General features: G+C 33.0%; 1 protein-coding gene across 1 annotated transcript; it reads right to left on the reverse strand.

The window, feature by feature from the left end:
- Positions 1-536: 536 nt before the first annotated feature.
- Positions 537-19,054, reverse strand: LOC129231173 (uncharacterized). The gene is made up of 5 exons (XM_054865424.1): positions 18,698-19,054; positions 18,460-18,615; positions 14,484-14,554; positions 6,860-6,929; positions 537-699 (listed from the first exon to the last, which is right to left on the reverse strand). Exons 1-5 carry the CDS (start codon positions 18,722-18,724, stop codon positions 619-621), a joined length of 405 nt encoding a protein of 134 aa, XP_054721399.1. The 5' UTR covers positions 18,725-19,054; the 3' UTR covers positions 537-618.
- Positions 19,055-22,085: the final 3,031 nt, after the last annotated feature.

Genomic DNA, 22,085 nt, shown 5'->3' on the forward strand with positions numbered 1-22,085 from the left:
TCATTGCTTATCAATTAATTATTGATTTATGGCTCATTAGATCAATGATATCTTTTTAAGATTTTGAACTAGAATTTTACTATGAGTTGGAGGATCTACTTGAACTTTAAATTATGAAGAATACAAATTGCTATCTTTGGCGCATGCAGAGTGAAAAACTAATTGCTTTAAACATTCATATTTCATCACATTTTCAGTACCTCAATTTCAGAGTTTAGTATTATACTTTTTTTGTACGCTGTCAACTTTTGAGAGTGTTGGTAAAGGTTCTGATTGAAAACTCTGTGCATTATGAGCCAAACAACTGAGGAAAATTAGTATTTTTAAAAGAAATGCTTTTATCTTCTTCAATATAAGTGACTTTTACAAAAATATAAAAATATATTCTAGATATAGTTAATAAATTTATTTCTAAAATTTATAACCAGCTATTTATAATAATCAAGAACCTTTTTATGTTTTCTCAATTTTTTTTCTGATTATCTGCATGGGTGATTTGCTTAAAAAATTTCTTCTATAAATGATACCAGCTCAAATACAAGTACATAACATATTTATTATGCTACAAAACACTTATTTACATTGTGATAATTGTATGACTACTATAAAAATGTAGTATCAGGAATCACCATCAATTTGTGAAGATATCTGTAAGGAATCAGAGTTCAAATTTCTAACAGGACTTGTATCACCAATCACCTGTAATTTAACAGGGAATTATAAAAAAGGGCAGAATGACTAAATTTAAGCAACAAACAACAAACACTTTTACATTGACTAAGAATATTGAGACTGGTACATCTATCCAAACTGATCATAATTCCTTCTCAAGACTGAGGGTAACGGCACCAGTCATTAACATGCTTAAAATATCACTCTCAGGTTAATTCAATTTTCTGAGCTTTTTAATGAAGGGTTGGTTGGGGGAAGTAGGTCACTGGGGTAAGTGGGACATCCCCCTAAAACTGAAATATGGATAAAATTTTCAAACTTTTTTGCACTGATCATGTTAAATTTCATCACAGTGATTGGTTTTACACATATTTGGGTTTCATGGAATTTTTTTTCTAGATCATAGCATATAGTCAAAAAAAAATTCTGAAAAATAAATATTTTCTGCGAAATAAAGTAACATTTTTCAAAGAAGTGTTTCCAGGTTAGTTTTTATTCTTTTTTATGATAATTAATTTTTGACATATAGTTTAACTTAAAGTTTATGCAGCAACAAGCATTTTTGTATAAAATATTATTAATAAGTGTTTAAGAGGAGGGGTCCCACTTACCCCATTAATTTTTGCAATAAGGTGTAAGTGTGTCCCCTCACTATGGGGTAAGTGGGTCCCGGTATAATAATGGGGATCCCAAAATCAAAAGCAACTCTGATTAAATATTTGTATTGGTGAAATACAAGACACCTATGATGACCTAGTAGGAATTGATAGTTCAGCGACGAAAACTGCTAAAGCTGGTGATTATGTTGAATTTGCATCAAAATAAACCGTTAAGTATTACATAGGTCTAACATTGGAAACTGATGATACAAATTTAAATATATATATATATATATATATATATATATATATATATATATATATATATATATATATATACTGTAGCAAGAACAAAACTGAATGGTGAGTTTTTATTGGCCTGGTGCAGAGAATGTTTGAATTTTTCTTTAGGATGAAGTCCATTATGGTGATAGTTCTTCCTTAGCACACTTTTAACAGATGCAGTCATTTAGTGTTTACAATTCCTTTTTCAGCTAATAGTTTTGGTTAATTTATCGAAATCAACTTTAATTAACTGTTTATTGAACACACCTTTATATTTTAAAAGTAAAATATGTACCTAATAGGCTTTCAATTAATTTCACAGATGTAATTGTTTTATTTTTTGTTTAAAAATTTTCTGTGGTATAGATTTAAAAGACAGCAGACATGCTACAGCTTGATGAAGAAAAAAACTGAACTTTATGCGTAACAAATAAAACATTAGAAATTAACATTTGAGAGTAATTAATATGGTCAGACCTCCATATATCGAAGTAGCAAATTGCCGGAAAAATTCGATACATAGAAATTTTGATATATAAAAACAATCTTATTTTATCATAAAAATCTCCTAAAACATTAAAATTAAAGGCTAATTCTCGTGCATGAAACCCAATTTCTAACTTATAGGAGCATCGAATTAAACAAAAATTAATAACTAAAAACTAACAGAAATTACATTTTTGTGCCTTCATACATCTTCATTCTTCGGCAGTTCAACATGATTCGCAACATGAGGGGATTTTCGTTTTCACAATGTAATCGAGATAAAAGTAAAAAATCAATCTACTTGAATGATTTTTACTGAAGCTAAAAAGACTAGGAATGATAATCAACAGACAAGAAGGATAACTTGAAACTGATTTTACAGTGCTACTGGTTACAACTAAGATTTGAAATAAACTTGAGGGAATTTAAGAACTCCAGAACGGAACAACAACCTATCTACACACCACTCAAACCCAGATTTCTTATGAGTTTCTTAGATATCTTTAATGAACATAATTTTCTCCCCTAACCTTCATTTTTCATGAGACAGTCTAAAGTGAAAAAAATATGTACGAACGTTTCAAAAAAAATTTCGATATATAGAGAATTTTTTGATATATAGAAACAATTTTTCTATGTAATGAACATTGAAATTTGCTGGGATTTCGATACATAGAAAATTTTGATGTGTGGAAGTTCTATATATAGAGGCTCGACTGTAGTTTCAAACAGGGAGTTCAAATAATATTGTTTTTATACATTTTTTATATTGATTTTTTAAGATTCCATTACCTTTTTCTTTCAATTTTATTTTTTCAAGGATTTTAGAAACTTCAGATGGTAATGTACTTAGTCATAAATACAATCAAACTTTTGTTTAAATAATTTTTTTTTCTTAAATTTATTATATCTGAATCTTGAATATTTTTTCTTAAAATGAAAAAGAAATGTTAAATTATTTTTAAGTTTCCTTTAACACGTGCACCCAAATTTGCAGAAATTGTCCACAAACCCAATGAACACCAACCGATATTTTTGATACACATTAATTGACTTTTTAGCTTAATGTAAAAGGAATTGATTGTGCCAACCATTCATATATCGGAATTAATTTTTTTCCAAAGCTATCAATGTTACGTAACTAACCACTGTCCGGAACAGCGTTTGACAATTTCAAATTGAATTACTCAACATGAATAGAGAAAAAAAAACCAAGTTTGTTTGCAATTTTAAAGCATTTTGAAACGACTAAAACAAGAAATATTGGATTGCTTTAAAAAAAAAAAAGACTTATTTTCATAACACGCATATGCAATCTCGTCGCGGAAGATCGCCGAAACTTGCTTTCCCGCGAAATACACATAATCCACGCGTTCGACACATGCCCAGAGTGATCTGCGCATAAATAGCTAACGAGTGCGCTAAGAAAATCTGTGAACTTCGAACTCCGCTGGCGTACTATAGCTGTGGGCGTTCGGTAGGTGACGTCACTTATTGAACGCCAGCGGAAGGGAAGCATCGGAGAGAGAGCGGTTTATTGCCAAGAATGGACATCTGCAGCTCAAATGCGTATGCGCATCTGGACATCTCTCGCGAAAGGAATATTTTTCAAAACTCAGTGCGGATGGAATGCATAGAACTTTTTATCATTTCAGCCACCCCCCCCCCCCTATGAAAATATTAATGCAAATCTGCATAAATTCTCAGGAATGATAAAATTGAAGGGGGAAAAAGCTGAAATCCGCGTTTCCGCGGAAAAGTAGCTTCAGTAAATATCTCCTAAATAGATCCGGTTACAAAAACATAATTCATACTAAAAATTTAAATAATTTAACAAGTAAAACCTCCTTACCCCTTTTCTAGATATGCTTGATTTCAATTTAAATAAAAGGGGAGTGACCCATTTACCCCTTATTATGGGATAAGTGGAACAGCCATCTGATGTTTCTTAATACAATCGTTAAGAATATTTAAAGCATTTTTTAAGAAAATAATGATGCACTTTAGTACATTAATAGTGTCCAAGATTAAGTAAGACAATAAGTTGTTTTTTGCTTCAAACTTTTGCATAAGGTTTCAAAAACGAACTAGTCTCAAGAGAGGTCCCACTTGCCCCAACCAATCCTATTTTAGACTTTACAAACTATTTTTCTCTCATTCAACTACATCTCATCTAATGTTTTGGCTCTTCTGGATAATTTGAATTAGTTAATTCTACTTTTATTTGCGCAATTTTGAAAAAAAAAAATTCAACCCCCATTAACAGCCACCAAAAAAACTCATGATACCCAGTAACAGACAGGATAAGGGAAGGAAGAGCAATAGACACTATTCCCCTTTTCTCTTCAAAATGTGCAAAAGTTCTTTATTTTTAGAACTAAAGTCCTATTAAATTCAAATGAACATGAAAGACCAGCAAACTTCATGGTGGCTGTTCATAACCTTCCACTGCTGCCTTGTAAATACTAACTGGCTCATAAAATTCACTCTGATAACACTAGATGGTAGCACTCTATTCATCATCAGTTTTACCTGTCTAAGAAGTTTATTATTTGAATCTAAACTTATGACTGTCTGTTACTGGTGACCTTACCGTATACCCAATTTTCAACTAAAACCAAAAGTGCAAAACCAAAGTTTATGCAATATAACATTGTTTTAATTATAAAAACCTAACAACACTTTTGATGTGCTTAACACTGATTTTCAAAAGAATATTTAGTTCAAAATATGAAAATGCACAAATAAAAAGTAATAATAATTAATATTAAATCATGAATCTTTCAGAAAAAAAATAATAAATCAGTCTAAATAAGTATTACTGAATTTTAACAAAAATACAAACTTTTTAGTCATGTATTCAGTAAATTACCGCCCATTAGCCAGGGCTAAAGCAGAAATACATGAAATACACCACCAGCTTAGTCATTTCCAGCTGAGGACTGCAGTTTCGTGCTTATTAGCACTCATCAGCCGGCATAGGAAAGTGACTGAGCTGGAGATGGAAAATCTCTTAAGGAAGCCAAGAGTGCCAAACAAACTGGTAGCTAATATAAAATTAGCACAGACCAGACGAGTAACCGAAGCAATGGTTCAGTTGACTCAAAGATTGAAGGCAAGGCTTGGTTCATCTTGAGGGACAGTGGTCCTATTTATTTGACTCTATGTTGGTGAGAGCTCGAAGTTTTTAAATCGAGAATCTAGACAAGATATTTTGCTGTTCTTGAAAAGTGCAATGCTAAGAGTCCCACGCAGTTGATCTTGGGTTTCTAATTCATTGGTCAGTGAGTGTATCTGTCTTCTATAAAATGGTTAGAGTAGCAGCTCATGAACAGCGTGATCAGAGATTTTTAGGTGGTACCCTTTTTACTAACAGCCAATATGCATCCAAAAGAACTTCACTGCACCCCACTTTTAAGGAGCAGTTGCTCCTGAGGTCTATATAAATTTGCTCATGCTTTCAGAGAAAGTTGCTGATGCTTCAATGGATCACGAACCCAGTCATATTGCTCTACTCCAGTTAACTACAAGCAGTGCTTAAACTTTGTTCAAAATCATTGCCAAATGTTCTGCCACTACATCCAATAGCTTTTCTTTCAGAATGTTTGTAGCTGGTCCATTTGAACATGTCCAGTGAGTCAAGATCTAAATCTTCTCTCCACAGCTAAATTTTTGATTTTGATCAATTTAGCTTGTCCACACAAAAAACAATCTCACTGAGTCCGTGAGTCCTTGAATTCATCTATTCAGTTCGTTAAAATTTTTAAAACTATCTATCAAGTATGCTTGTTTTCCCAGACAAAATTTATCTTGTAACAAACTGGTATGTTTTGTTTTGTTGTGAATTATCAGAAATTTGTACCTGGTCTCTTCAACCCAAAAATTCTTGGCTTGACCTTGCTTCTCAACCGAATCACCGTGTGAAGAAGCAGGGAGTGGTCGTTTGCCCCCATGTCAACAGAAAGTACAATGCAAAAATGAGAATTAAGTATTCTAGATTGTATGTTGACGATTTTTACGGCTTCAACCATGGTTCAAGCTACAGCTAATTTGGCATATTGTTTGCCAGGAGAGTTTCACGGTGTAGGAAACTGATTTAAACACTTGGACTTTAACTTTTTGCATTCAACATGAACCCTTTGACATTTTCCATCCTTGCAACTGCTCCATCACTGCAGTCCTTGTGTAGTTATAACAACGGATCCTGTTGCAATTTAGCTGTAACTCGCAGTATTTCATCCCCAGTTGCAAATTGAGAACGTTCTTTGCAAACATATTATGATCTTGAATGCAGTTGGCATTGGCAAGATTAGTGCATTTTTATGTCTGTTGATTCATCAACATTAAATAAAAAATTTCCGGGGTATAAGTAGATGATAAATTAATGTTTTTTAATGTCATCCGTCATGTCATTAATTTGTCACTTAAAAACATTGTCTAGAATTGATACTCTAATTATCACCTCATTTATTGCCATTAGAACCAATCTTCCCAGTATGATTTCTTTACAAGCAAGCAAAATAAATGTTTCATCATTTTTATGCCGTTTTCAATGCAAGATGGCAATTAATTAAACTAGCAACAAGATATCTGATCTCTTGCGCAAGTAAAATGCATCACTGTTCCTCCTTTTTCTACAACTCTGAAAACACCGCGGCACACCAAGGACCTTGTAGCGACACACCAGTGTGCCAGGCACACCGGTTGAGAAGCATTACCATATAGCATGGGAGAAGTTGTGGGTTTTTAACATACTACACATGGTCATATAAAACAACACAGTGATTTCATAACTTCATATTCATGAAAAAATATACCTCTGAAAAAAGGGTAGCTGCAATAGCTCGATAATCATCCCCATAGCCATCTAACCTTTGCATGAGAAACCTGAAAAAATAAATAAATTGTTCAAAAAAACAAGAAAATAAAAATTACAAAAAACTCATAGGGTGTCAAGTCTTTAAAATATTAAAACTTTATGTTCCAAACATAATAAAAACTAATACAGCAAGTACATTTTCATTGCAGGAATTTTAATGCTAAGTATTTCTGAATCTTATTTAAAAGTAGTTGCTTATTTAAAAGTTGTTGTTGTTGTCTTATTCTTCCTGATCTAGCAGCTAGGCTAGATCAGGTCCATGACTCCAAAAACCTTCAAAAAGGGTCTGATTAAGGACATTTAGGTTAATTTGAGAGCGTTAGAATCTGCACCCCAGTCCCTACTGGTAACATATTTCAATAGGTCCAGTCTCTTCCTGCCTTTATTTACCAGTGAGTCAATATGTTTATTGCTCAGGATCTCTGGATCAAGGGTTAGAATCTGCACCCCAGTCCCTACTGGTAATATACTTCAATAGGTCCAGTCTCTCCCTGCCTTTATTTACCAGTGAGTCAATATGTTTGTTGCTCAGGATCTCTGGATCAAGAGGGTAACCCAGATACCTAATGTGTTTTCCGTAAGGTAGGGATTTTCCCTCCATTGTAATTTTGGGTTGATAGTTGTATAGCTCACTGTTTGTTGTGAAGAAGCTGGTGACTGACTTTGATACATTAAAACTCAGCTTGTGATCCTTAGCATAAATCAGTACCTCAGAGAGTGTATTGTTAATAGTAGACTCAATAAGACCAATATCAGAATTGGAACCAGAGTTGGTTTCAAACTTATTTAAAAGTAGATTATAGAAACACAGATCAAACAGCTCTACCAATACAAGTTGCATTAAGAAATAAATAAATACCTTTGTGCCGAGAAATACATGGAAATATCCAACATTTTTTAGCACAAACAAACAGATTATTGAATACATACATTTTGGGGTTTCCAGGATTCATTCTTTTTTTTTAAAAAATTAAAGCTGTGAGTTTTTGAATGTAAAGACATCGGGTAAAAGCTTTTACTGAATGTCTTATGATAGATTAAAGTTTCATTGTCATTAACCGTGATGGGGTAGTATTGTAAATTCTTGTAGTTAAAATTTAAAATAAAAAAATAAAACTCAACTCAAAACTAAGAGCAGCTGGAAAAAAAAGAGAACACATATGGAACAATAGTTCAACGGAGAATTTCAGCTTATAATTTGAAACTTTTAAGCTTATAATGAGAAGCACTGCCATATAGCATCGGAGAAGTATAAATTTGAGTTGATATTAAAATTAATCAGAAAAATCCACCCTAAGATCCTTAAGGCTGAAATTCAAGCCATTATTTCTTAAGTCATCACACAAAAAATTTGCACATTTGAATTAAGAAAGTTTTTTGAATGTAACTCATTATCCATGTGATTCTTGCACAATTGGTCAAAACAAAACATGCAATCAGTTAAAATTTACTTACATTAAGATCTGTACATACAATTAAATCAAAGCTAAGTGCAAATTTTCTTGCATGATGACTTGAAAAACAATCTTTATCTCAGGTGGTGCAAGTAATGATGATGAATTCTTCACAAAACCAAAACTTCATCTAGCTAATATTTTCTTCATAAAAAGTTGATGAAAAAAATAAAAATTTACAGTGGCTATACAGATTAGTTTAGAGTGGCAACAAATACAAATACAAATGTGACGACCAGCAACAGGCTCTGGGCCCAGCTAGGCTGGTCCTAGTCAATTAATTAGTCCCCAATGAAGATCAATGGCCCTCTTAAAGCTATCCACGCCTTTGCTCATTACCGCCTCTTCCGGTAAGCTATTCCAAGTGCCCACGACCCTGCTAAAGTAGTAGTTTTTCCTGATTTCCAAGTTAGCCTGAGATTTAAATAGCTTAAAACAATGACCCCTTGTCCTGCTTTTCCCGCAAAAATTTAATCTATTTACATCTTTCATTTTGATAAATTTAAATAACTGAATCATGTCCCCTCTGACTCTCCTTTGCTCCAGGCTATACATGTTAAGCCTATTAAGTCTGGTATCATAATCTAAATCTGAGAGTCCCCTTACTAATTTAGTTACCCTTCTTTGAACCCTTTCCAGTACAAAAATATCTTTCTTCAGATAAGGCGACCAAAACTGAACAGCATACTCCAAATGAGGTCTTACTAAACTCCTATATAAAGGCAGAAGAAATTTCTCAGATTTGTTTGAAATAGATCTATTGATGAACCCAAGCATTTTGTTGGCTTTGTTACTAGCAATACTGCACTGTTGACTAAACTTGAAGTCCTGATTTATAAAGACACCCAGATCCATAACATTTTCTGCCTGATTTATGACTGAACCCTGTAAACGATATCTCATACGCTTATTTCCATGACCTAAGTGTAGCACTTGACATTTCCCTACATTAACTGCCATACCCCATTTATCTGCCCACTTAGTAATATGATCTAAATCCTCTTGCAGCTGTTTTACTTGTTCTTCATTTTCGACAATCCCCATAACTTTTACATCGTCAGCAAAACAATTCATGCTTCCAGAAATATTATCATTGATGTCATAGGGCCATCATAGAGGCCCTAAAACTGATCCCTGAGGAACCCCACTTAAAACATCACTCCAATTAGAATGATTTCCTCTCACAACTACTCTTTGCTTCCTACCAGTAAGCCAATTTCTAACCCAAAGTAAAGTTTTTCCTCCTATTCCAATGTCAGCTAACTTGCTGAGAAGAGCAACATGTGGTACCTTGTCAAAAGCTTTTTGAAAATCAATATAAACAACATCCACACATTTTTTGTTATCTAAAGCTGAGGTAACCTTGTCGTAGAAATGCAATAAATTAGTAGTACAGGATTTACCTTTCCTGAAACCATACTGCAAACTAGTCAACAGATTATTAGTCTCTAAGAACATCATGATCTTAATTTTGATTAAAGTTTCGAAAATCTTACAAATCACCGAAGTCAAACTTACAGGTCTATAATTCCCAGCAATACCTTTAGACCACTTCTTGAAGAGTGGCGTTATGTTAGCCAGCTTCCAGTCCTCTGGCACCGTCCCCGAGTTATAAGAAGCATTGAAAATATTCAAAATAACATCCACTAATTCCTCTGCACATTCAATTAAAATTTTTGGATAAATATTATCTGGTCCCGGAGCTTTAGTTGCTTTAATCTTTTTCAAATGAAATAAAACCTCCTCCCTGGAAAATACAAAATCCTCAAGCTGTATAATAGCTTGTGTCTTGTTAGTGTCAACTGTTGAGATACAGTTATTGTTAAACACACTGGAAAACAAGTTATTTAGAACATTTGCAATATCCCTATCGTTTTGGATTAAATTTCCATACTCATCAACCAAAGGCCCAATTTGACTGTTTCGAGCTTTCCCAGAATTAGCGTAAGCAAGAAACCTCTTAGGGTTCCCATCAATGTCATCTGCCAGCCTTTGCTCCAATTCCCTTTTCTGAATCCGTACCAAATACTTAAAATTTCGCCTTGCCTTACCATACTGGAGCCTCTCCGCACTCTGACCAGTTTCTTTAAACTTACGAAAAGTGGCTTGCTTATAATTAAGAGCTTCTTTAGTCTCCCTGGAGAACCACATGGGCCGAATTTTGGTACTAACACCTTTTCTCCTAAATGGAACATAGTCCCCAACGGTTTTAGCAAGTTTATCCTTAAATTCCGTCCACTGCTGATCTACGTCGCTATTTTCCAACCCTGACGAAAAGACTTCTTTCAAGCTCTGCCTAAGTGCAACAAAATCAGTGTTTCTGAAATTGGGCACAAACCTAAAATTATCATCTTTGCACACTTCAAATTTAACCCGGAACCTAATGCTGTTATGATCACTATCTCCAATATGCTCCCCTACACTCAACCCCTGAACAAAACTACCTATGTCACAAAGAACTAGATCCAAAATCGCCTCCTCTCGAGTTCCCTGAGTTACAACTTTATCTAAGAAACAGTCACCAATTACTTTTAAAAATTCCTCTTCTTTGCCATTACCAGGGTAAAAATTATTCCAATCAATACCCGGAAAATTGAAATCCCCCATTATGATAACGGATCCCTTACTGGACATGTCACTAATAATACGGTACATCTGTTCATCTTGTCCCTGGTTTGAATTAGGTGGCCTATAAATGTTTCCAAAGCGTAGCTTTTTGCCCTTACTGCTCATCAACTCCAGCCAAACCATATCAATATCAGTAGGCTTATCATTTATGACCAATTCATTGCAAATAAAATTGTCTCTAACATAAAATAAAACCCCACCACCTCTTTTACCTACTCTATCCTGTCTGAACAAATTATACCCAGCAATATGTAATAACTCTGCATCAGATTCGGTAGCCCATGTCTCTGTAATTCCAATAACATCCAACTTCTCATCCATAACTATGCTTTTCAATTCATCCATCTTGTTCCTAATACTGCGAGCATTGGTATAGAAAACTTTAAGCATGCCTAAGTTGCTTTTATTTAACACCCTGAAATTTCCTAAATTACAATTGTTAACATTACTACTCTTGTTCGTCACTTTATTTCCATTTCTAGCAATACCCAAAAAAATTTCATTCTCTCGATACCTGATGCTTGAACCATGCCCCCCATTCCAACTTAGTTTTTTGACTCCGAAGCCCTTAAAATTAATCCACTAACCATTTTGACCCCTGTAGAGCTCAGATGCAGGCCATCCCTAGCAATCCAATCCCGTTTACAATGACTCCATACATCAATGAACCTGATACTGCGCTTTTCGCAAATTGACTTCAGTAGCAAGTTCATACACCTCGCACGTTGATTTAGCCAGCTCCTATGCACTCCATACCTGGGAAGCAAACCAACCACTTGGACATTCGTCGAAAAGCTGGTTGCTTTATCCAACAGGGATTCCCATTCCCTAGAAAACTCCTCATTTTTACTGTGGCCTACATCATTTGTTCCCACCCACAAAGTAACCATGTCCTCCTTATTCAATACTCCCTTCTTTTCAGCAACCATATTAACGTCTTTTACCCGAGCCCCTGGTAAACAACACCTAGCCACCTTACGCTTTACTCTCCCAACTGTGTTACCCATCTCCCTTACCATAGAGTCCCCCAAAATTACACCCTTAGTTTCCCAATCTAACTCCTCATTTGAAACTTCCCCCTGAATCTCTGGAACATTTATACCCTCTACAACTGGCCTACACCCTAATGCTAACTGGGCTTCCAAAACTAGCATCTTAAGTCTTATGTCTGAGAGTTCAGCACATTTAGTGCAAATATAATCCTCCTCAAAAACAGACTCATTTTCCCCCTTATACAGGCAGAACATATGACATAAATCACAAGAGATCCACCTGTCCCCCTTCCCACTCTTTACCTCTTTCATAATGCATATAACACCCATTTCTACTCAGTGAATATGTTCCAAAAGGCAAAACAGAAAGATAAAAATGCAAAAAAAAAAAACACAGAATAAATACTAAACACAGCAGCAGTCTTGCATAATATAGACGAACGCGCGAACGGCGTTCGCAGAAAATATTTGGCTCTGCAGAAAATTTTTTTCAAACTGCTAACGTTGATATAAAAAAGAAAAAAAAAAAAAAAACAATTTTTTTTTAAAGGGATTTTTTAAGAAAATCCTAGAGTTTCTTTCTGTTAAAGTCTTTCTCCAAAAGAGCCTTTTAAAGCACATGTGTAAAAAAAAAATGGTTTTGGTAGTTTTCTTCAGTTGGTGAGAAATAAGCAAACTACAGTCGAGCCTCCATATATCGAACTTCCACATATCGAAATTTTCTATATATCGAAATCCCAGCAAATTTCTATGTTCATTACATAGAAAAATTGTTTCTATATATCGAAAAAATCTCTATATATCGAAAAAAAAATTTCGAGACATTCGTAGATTTTTTTTTCCACTTTAGATTGTTTGTCTCATTGAAAAATGAAGGTTACGGGAGAAAATTATGTTTACTAAAGGTTGCTAAGAAACTCATAAGAAATCATGGTTTGAGGGGTGTGTAGATAGATCGTTGTTCCGTTCTGGAGTTCTTAAATTCCCTCAAGTTTATTTCAAATCTAAGTTGTAACCAATAACACTGTAAAATTAGTTTCAAGTTATCCTTTTTGTCTGTTGATTATCTTTCTTAGTCTTTTTAGCTTCTGTAAAATCATTCAAGTTAAGTAGATTGATTTTTTACTTTTCTCTCGATTACATTGTCAAAACGAAAATCCCCTCTTGTTGCGAATCAAGTTGAACTGCCGAAGAATGAAGATGTATGAATGCACAAAAATGTAATTTCTGTTAATTTTCCAGTTATTAACTTTCTTTTAATCCGATGCTCGTATACATTAGAAATTGGGTTTCATGCACGAAAATTAGCTTTAATTTTAATGTTTTAAGGGATTTTTATGATAAAATAAGATCGTTTCTATGCATCGAAATTTCTATATATCGAATTTTTTTTCCGGAAATTTGCTATTTCTATATATGAAGGTCCGACTGTATATGTTATTGCAAAAAAATAAATAAATAAATAAATAAAATAAATGATTTAAAGCCTTTTTTTATTGTCTCTTTTATATTTGAATATAAAATAAATTTAATTTTCTATTCAAGGGTGAGTTAGGCAAAATAATTATTTGCAGAAAATTTTCCAGTTAGGATTTGTGTTCGCAGAAAGCTTTTCATTTTATCCAAGTCTGCACAGCAGTAAATAAACAGAGTTGCTACACCCAATAAAGCACACAAGATCAAAAACCAGGAGATCACCACATGTTAGGCTTAGCTCCAAAAAATGCAAAAACACTTCAAGAATATGATAACAGCAAAAATGAGCCCCCAAAACACAATAAAACTAAATTACATGATAAAGCGAAGTAAAAAAACCTAAAACTAAACAGTAATAATGAAAAATTATAGTAAGAAAACACTTATCAAATTAGCAGCAATAACACTCCCTGCATCACAGGCGCCCTCTAGTGGCCAACAAGATGAAGTCTTCTCAACAAAAGATTTCAATAATTAGCAGTTATAATGATATACATAAATAGCTAAGCAGATAACATGTGTCAACAACTTGCAAGAATATCAAGATACTCAAGCAATTTAATTTCTGTTTTGAACAGACTGATAAAAAGGCTTCCCAAAACACTATACAGCAAACAACTAACAAACTTTTTCTACAAAAAATATCATAGGAAATAGAAAGATAATGCAATTGGAATTCTTAAATTTTCAATGTTTGTTTTTTAAATGTCAAACATTATAAGGGTTGAAAATGAAAATTGTACACATCTCTTTCCTGTCATCTTCTACTTCATCCTTAGAAAATAAAATTATGGCTTCATTACTGTTGTAGAGTTTACTTTTCCTTTGCATATTTCACTACTCCAAAAATAAATTTCACACTTTAAAAAGATATCCAGAAGTATTTAAGCAGCATAACCTACTAAGGATATTTCTCTTTGTTATAAAAAATATAGAAAGTTTATAGTTACATAAGAAACCACGAAAAACTACATTAAAATGAAACCAATTAGAAGCCCTCCCAGTTACTTACTTCCTTTCTTTTTTCCTTCTCCTCAATAATTTTTTCACATAGTAAATTCTATTCACAAGTCTTTCATTACTCTGAAATGAAAATAATCAATACTGAAAATTGTAAAAAGTTATACAACAAAACATTTACACAATGTACACCTTATACTTATCAACTAAACAGTTCAGTTAGTACATAGCATGTACAGCATGTGCTTCGTGAATGAAATAGGTCTGACGTTTACACTTTGGTAACTTTTCGACTAAAATTGCCTAATTTAAACAAATTAATTTCAACTATCGTTGGGGCAAACCTAACCTGGCAGCATTGTAATGATGGGATTAGGATCTGTGCACTGTGCAGTCTTTACAATGCTGCCAGGTCAGATTTGCCCCAACTGTAATAAGAAGATATTTCCAATATTTGCCAAGAATATTTACTTAACACAAAAAAAATAATAATAAAATTAGAATGAGACCTGAGCAGGTGAGCATTCACCTGATATTTATTCTTAAGTAAATGACAGGAAATTTGTTATTAGTTTAATTTGAGGGGGGGGGGGGAATATATTTGCAAGCCGAGCCATGCACACAAGCTCAGGAGGGATCCTCCCTTTCTCAAGAATATCTTGACATTTGGTATTGGCCTTTTTCTAAAGAAAGTTAATACCACAATTCAAGAAAGTGGAACAATCTCCATTGTCTCATAAGCGTTCTTCGTTGATTCGAAATTGACTAAGAGCTTAGCATTTTTTGATAAAAAGATTAAAACCTTCATTTTAATTACTAACTAAAAAGACATTAAAATATAAAGCTTTAGATATCTTAATAATTTTCAACAAAAGTTGAAAAATTTTACAGTACCCACACGAAAAAAAATCAGATTACACTTAGATGTGGCCTCTATGACTAAAAATTTGGATCTTTTTAAAATATGTGTCCATTTAAAAGAAAATCAAGTTAAACTTATTTTTTTTTCTTTTTAAGAGGCTAATTCTTTTTATACAATTAATAAATATTAAATTTTAAATTTAATAAATACATAAATATTACAGAGTGACAACAAAGTATCGGTCAAACTGTTTCAAAAAAAATCATTCATTCAGATAGCTTATCCCCAAGTTAATAGCTTAAAATGCAGCATTAATATAGTTTTATATAAATCCAGGGCCCGCATTAGGGGATTTCCAATTGTGTCAGTAAATTAGCCAATATTTGAAAAAATTAGCCAAATTTCAAAAGTTTTAGCCAAAGACTAATTTTAATAAATGAGAGAACAAAGTATAATTTTTGAAAGTATAAATACAAACATTTGTACTTATAGTTTTAAAGATGCAGCATACCAAACATAATAAGACACTTGCTCGTCAGGGTTTTTTTTTTTTTTAAATTATCTTATGACTAGATTTTGAGGATTAACAGGCTCTTTTTTCTGTGGAATTTTTGGAGAATTAGCTTTTCACTGATAGTTTCTTCAAGTCACTTTATTTTGCCAAATTTAAGATTTTATCGCAAATGGAGAGGTGGCCAATGCTTAGTGAGGAGCTGTCCTCACTTCAATCAAAAGTTATGATTTTTATCCCAATTTTTTCAATACAAGAATAAATAATAGGTTGTAGATATTTTATGCATTATGTTTAAAAATAAAAAGACTATGCATAACACACCCTTTTATAATTAGAATGAACTTTTATAGATTAACACTAAGTAGCAAAAAAAATAATGAATAGTTGTATTCACAATAGAAAATTTTATCAGTAATTTCTTTCTCTTCATCAAAGATCTGTTAGACAAAACTTTGCTTGAAAAATTCTCCATTTAGTATCATAATTTGAAACTTGTTTTGATGAAAATATCTGACATTTTGAATGGTTCAAATCTCAAAGAGGCTATATTTTTCTGCCCTCACCACTGTGAACCAGCTTCAAAACCCACTTGCAACTTTAACACAAGGGGGAATTTGCTGAAGTCATTCTGTGATCCCGTAGTTTAATGATTTAACATTAGAAAGACTGCATTTTCTGCATACCTAGAAAGACTAGCAGCGGTCATTTTTAGGATTTTTAATCATGGAAAAGATTTGTTTCAAAATGTCATAAATTAATTTAGCAGTTTAACCATAATACAATCAGTAAATCAGTCTCAGGAGGTTTTTTTTTCTTTCTTTTTTTTTTTTTTTAATGCTTGATCAAGTGAAATACAAGTATGCTCTACATAATTGATAATGAGAAAGATTAAATTTGTATAAAATAGGACCTTTTTTAAGCATGTAATAACTAACAAGTATTTTCGACCATACATGTGATTGTTTTCATAAATCCTTGTATGTTCTTCCTTGCATCCTAAATGCATAAATATAGCAAATTAACTCACATTACTTTCTTTTACGATATTTAAGAATACTCATTATCATTACTTTTCCTTTATATGAGCCAAAAATTCTTTTTGCAATAAGAACAAGTTTCGTACTTTTAATCCTGCAGTGTTTCATTTGACACTGCTTTCAATTTTTTTTTTTTTTTTTTTTCTGGAGGTAGAGACTTAATCATATTTAGCAAAATTGATCAGTGGAGGTGACTTGGAGGAAATATAATTTTTGCAGAGTTAGTCCACAAAATTCAAAATATATTTTCGACGTTCAATCTTTGTACCTTCCTTGTAAATAATCCAAAGCATTGATAGCTGGTAGTTAGAGACGCAGTGGCAGAAAGTTTTGCGGCTGTCTGCGACAAGCTTTTAGAACTTCATAATCTGTCTGCTAAATTTCGAGCATGGTTTCAATAAAAAAAATAATAAACAAGTTTTTTTAAATAATTAGTTTTGAAATAAGGTAGAAGATCCCCCTCTCCCAAAGACGATGGTGCACTTCCTTAAATTCTTTGAAGCACTCCGATCTCAAGAACAAGACTCCCCACCCCCCAAGCTGAAACCAAAATCTTTCTCAAATTACTCCCCCCTAAAAGTTTAAATGGTGCAATGTGATTACCCCCCCACCCCCTGTCCTTAGTGGGCACCTGACATTTGCAAACATGCATTGGCTATTGAACAGGGGTTTGTCCAGGATTTTTCACAGGGTCCATTGTATTTGTGAAAAATCAATTCATTTTGTGAAAAATCAAATAATTTTGCATGGGGGGTGGGGGGAGTGTAAAACAAAATTTCAAAGTGGGTGTTTTTGTGGTATTTTTTCTGCTTTCCGTTAATGATATTAATTTCTGTTAAATAATTGAAACAAAAAAAAAATAAAATTCAAGTAGTGGTTGAGCATTTAACTCTTGAAACTTTTAAAACTCTCAGAATTTCATTTTAAAACTTCTAAATTTACTGAGTTCAATAAAAATAAAAGAAGAATTTATTTGTTTACCTCTTAACAAAGTGTACTAATGATCAAAAATTCTAAAAATTCGGTTTTCAAAGGGGATGCAAAGAGATTGCAATTCTCAAATTGAAGGCTCTAAAAATATAAAAACAGCTCATAAAAGAATTATTTTTTAAAAAATTGTTTTAGAATTGCACTTTAGAAGCCTATGATAAACCAATCACTAATATCTATAGACACAGTTGCAGCAAAACTAAAGAACCATCTATTCAGCATTTAAGTTTTTGACTCATAAACAAAAACAGAATTTCGTTTTAAAATCTTGAAATGACGGCTTTAAGATTTTTCATTTATTTGCCTCCATATAATGCGAAGTTAGGTTGAAAAAAAAAAGAGTAAAATTTCGATTCTCATGTTGGATGCAATCAGATTGCATTTTTTTCAATGAAAGCATTAAAAGTATAAAAACGGTAAATGAAAAAAGTTTATTAAAGTAAATAGTTTAGTAGTAAAGTTTAGAATTACCATTTAATTGGTCTGCATATTGAATTTTATTAATATCACTGACATGTTCACCAAAAATTCAGTGCAGTAAATATGACCACTTCCGTCTTTCTAGAGTTAAACCTTAAGAAAATAGACCTATGAAGACATGTAAAACAGCAACTTAAATTCAAACCTGTTTTATAATTTCACATCGCTGTAATAAAGCAAAATATTTTTTCTCATATGGTGCAAACTCCTCAGCATTTCTTTTGTCAGTATCCCCATTTACATTATCAATTTGTTGCTCATGATGCGTTGTAGCTTTGTCCTCTTTTTCACATTTTTCCAGCTAGGAAATAAAATAATTTTTTGATAAGCATAGTGAATGAATAAAACATGAATTTCAGGATTGAAATGCACAGAACATTTACTTTGATCAATCGGGGATCAAACATCATCTTTATTCAATGCTCTTTAAAACCACAAGCAGCAACACAGTTTTTTAACTATTATTAGGTTCATACTATGGAAAACCAACTCAAAATCACCTCCTCTCAACTAATATAAAAATAACTTCACGGAAACATGTTATTAGTAGTTAAACACTCCCAATATTTAACAATATGAGAGTACAAAATAGTGAATCACTTGGTCTACATAAGATTTAGTTCAAGAAACAACGTATTGCAAATGAAAGAACATTAAAAGTATGTGTTCTGTAGGATTACGAAATTCCTAAAGCACAAAACACAGATTCTATATTCTGCATCACAAGAAAATCATAAACAACAAACATACGTCAGAATATTTTTCTTTTCCAGATTCATGCTTTTGTATATGTTGGCTTCGCCTCTAACGCTATTATAGTAAGCATGACGTCCATCCAGTAAACGTTTACACATTTTTCCTGCTGTCTCGTGATTGGCACTGTAGAAGATGATTGGTTTTTAGTGTGACGTGAACAGGTTATATAAAATACTCTTAAGTTAGATTTTTCCTTAATGAAAGCATTTCAAACTCATTATTCATTTTTGAAACGCTCTGCATTTATACTAATCTTTTTTACTCTTAAATCTATTTTAGTTGCTATATTAAGCATTTGTATACATTTTCTTTATACAAATACAAATACAACAGTGACGGCTCTGGACCCAGCTAGACTGGTCCTATATAGTCAATTTACAATCCCTAGTGAAGATCAATGGCTCTCTTAAAACTATCTACTCCCTTGCTCATTACCACCTCTTCCGGTAAACTGTTCCAAGGTTCCACTACCCTGCTAAAATAATAATTTTTCCTAACATCCATGTTGGCCTGAGATTTAAATAGCTTAAAACAATGACCCCTTGTCCTGTTTTCAGTGCTAAACTTCAGTCCCGTAACATCTTTCATTTTAATAAATTTAAACAACTGAATCATGTCCCCTCGGTCTCTTCTTTGCTCAAGACTGTACATTTTTAGCCTTCTAAGCCTGGAATCGTAGTCTAAATGAGAAAGTCCATTTATTAGCCTTGTAGCTCGCCTTTGAACCCTTTCCAATACATTGATGTCTTTCTTAAGATAAGGAGACCAAAACTGAACAGTATACTCCAAATGAGGTCTTACCAAATTCTATATAAGGGCAGAAGAACTTCTTTAGATTTGTTTGAAATAGATCTATTGATAAACCCAAGCATCTTATTGGCCTTGTAACTAGCAATGCTGCATTGTTGGCTAAACTTTAAATCCTGACTTATTAAGACCCAGTAAGCAAAATATCTTGCCTCAGTATTGCATAAAGATTGACATGCAAGAAAAATCATCTTGCATTAATGCTGCCTCAATGTTGTTATGTTACTCCATTTATGCTGTCAGCAGGCTGCCACAATATTGACTGACAAGGTGTATGCAGCATAATATCAGAAAAATATCAAGGAAGGCTGCTTTTGTAATATTGCATACGTATTGATATGACAGGATAATATCAAGATGTTGTCATGACAGCATGAAATCAAGGTCTAGGCAAGATGATCTTGCTTTTGTAATATTGCATACGTATTGATATGACAGGAAAATGTCAGGATATATTGACATGACAGTATGAAATCAGCACGTTTGCAAGGTGTTTTATCTATTTATTTATTTGTATTATTTTCACTTTAAACTCGAGGATTAAATTTCATTCTTTAATTATTTCTGTTATTCTTCAAGATAGTTTTCTAGCCTAAAAATATTTTCTTAAAGCTGACATCTGATCGGAATTTCATATAAGGGTATTAATAGAACTCGCAATTCAATTTAAAAAATGAAAGTTTCTTCATTTTGCATAATACTTGACTTATTTTTTAAATTCATGCTTCTAATTGTATTTTAAAGACATAAAATGCCTAGTTAGGAATAATTGCGGAAGTTTTTATAACACATTTAGGAGAAAAGAAAGCAAAATAATAAATAAGTAAATAAATACAATAAAGTACATTTCCAAATGGATGTCAGCATTGAAAATATCCCATTGATAAAACACATGAATTTATCTTAAAGAATAACATAAATAACCATTGAATAAAATTAATCTTACTCATGAGATTGATGTGGTTATACGAAATTCTGGGCTTCGTGTCCTTTGTTTCAAAGTCTAGGGACGAAAAAAGTTATTTTCGGCCATTTTTAACATTGATCGCACATCCTCTGCGATATGACTTGTTTAGTACTATATTAATAAACAAATGAAGTTATCAGTCATTCATGAGTTATTCCTAAAACAATACGATTCCACACTAATAACTAAGCAACCAACTTAACGAAGCCTAAAGAAATGCAACGCCACGTGCAGCTCCTCTGAACCGACTGAATCGAATCGGAGGTCGAACGAAGGAGAAAGATGTGCCAGCAAAGCGAGGGACGCTGGGTAGGAAGAACTGTGCACATGCGCAAGTATCAACGAAGGTCCACCTGTTCTAATGTGTACTAATTACCTTGACGGCGACAGCATGAAATCAATATCATCTTGACGGCGTCAACATGTATGCAATGTTGTTATTGTACGGTAATATCAATATTGATATTTTAAGATGAATGCAATGTTGCATACGTGTTGTTATTGTAATATTGCTTTTTAATCTTTATGCAAGTTTTATGCAGTATGAAACACGTCGATATTGACGCCGTCAGTATAATATCAAGATCTGTCAAGGTTGATGCAAGAAATTTTGCTAGTAGGGGACCCCCAGATCAGTAACTTTGTCTGCCTGACTAATGACTGAACCTTGCAAATAATAACTTCTACACTTATTTCCATGCCCTAAATGTAGCACTTGACATTTCCCAACATTAACAGCCATACCCCATTTATCAGCCCACTCCGTAATATGATCTAGATCCTCTTGCAGCTGTTTTGCTTGTTCTTCATTTTCTACAGTCCCCATAACTTTGACATCATCAGCAAAACAATTCATGTTCCCAGAAATATTTTTGTGAATATCGTTCATAAAAACAATGAACAAAACAGGCCCTAACACTGATCCTTGAGGAACCCCGCTCAAAACCTCACTCCAATTAGAATAATTTCCCCTTACAACTACCCTTTGTTTCCTTCCGGTCAGCCAGTTTTTTTACCCAAATGAAAGTTTTCCCTCATATTCCTATATCAGTTAATTTGCTAAGTAGAGCAACATGCGGTACCTTATCGAAAGCTTTTTGAAAATCAATGTAAACAACATCTACAGGCTTCTTACTGTCCAAAGCCATGGTAACTTTGTCATAGAAATGTAATAAATTAGTTGCACAAGATTTACCTTTCCTGAAACCGTACTGAAAACTAGTCAATAGATTATTAGTCTC

The sequence above is a fragment of the Uloborus diversus genome, chromosome 1 (genome assembly GCF_026930045.1).
Source record: "Uloborus diversus isolate 005 chromosome 1, Udiv.v.3.1, whole genome shotgun sequence".
Lineage (NCBI taxonomy): Eukaryota > Metazoa > Arthropoda > Arachnida > Araneae > Uloboridae > Uloborus > Uloborus diversus.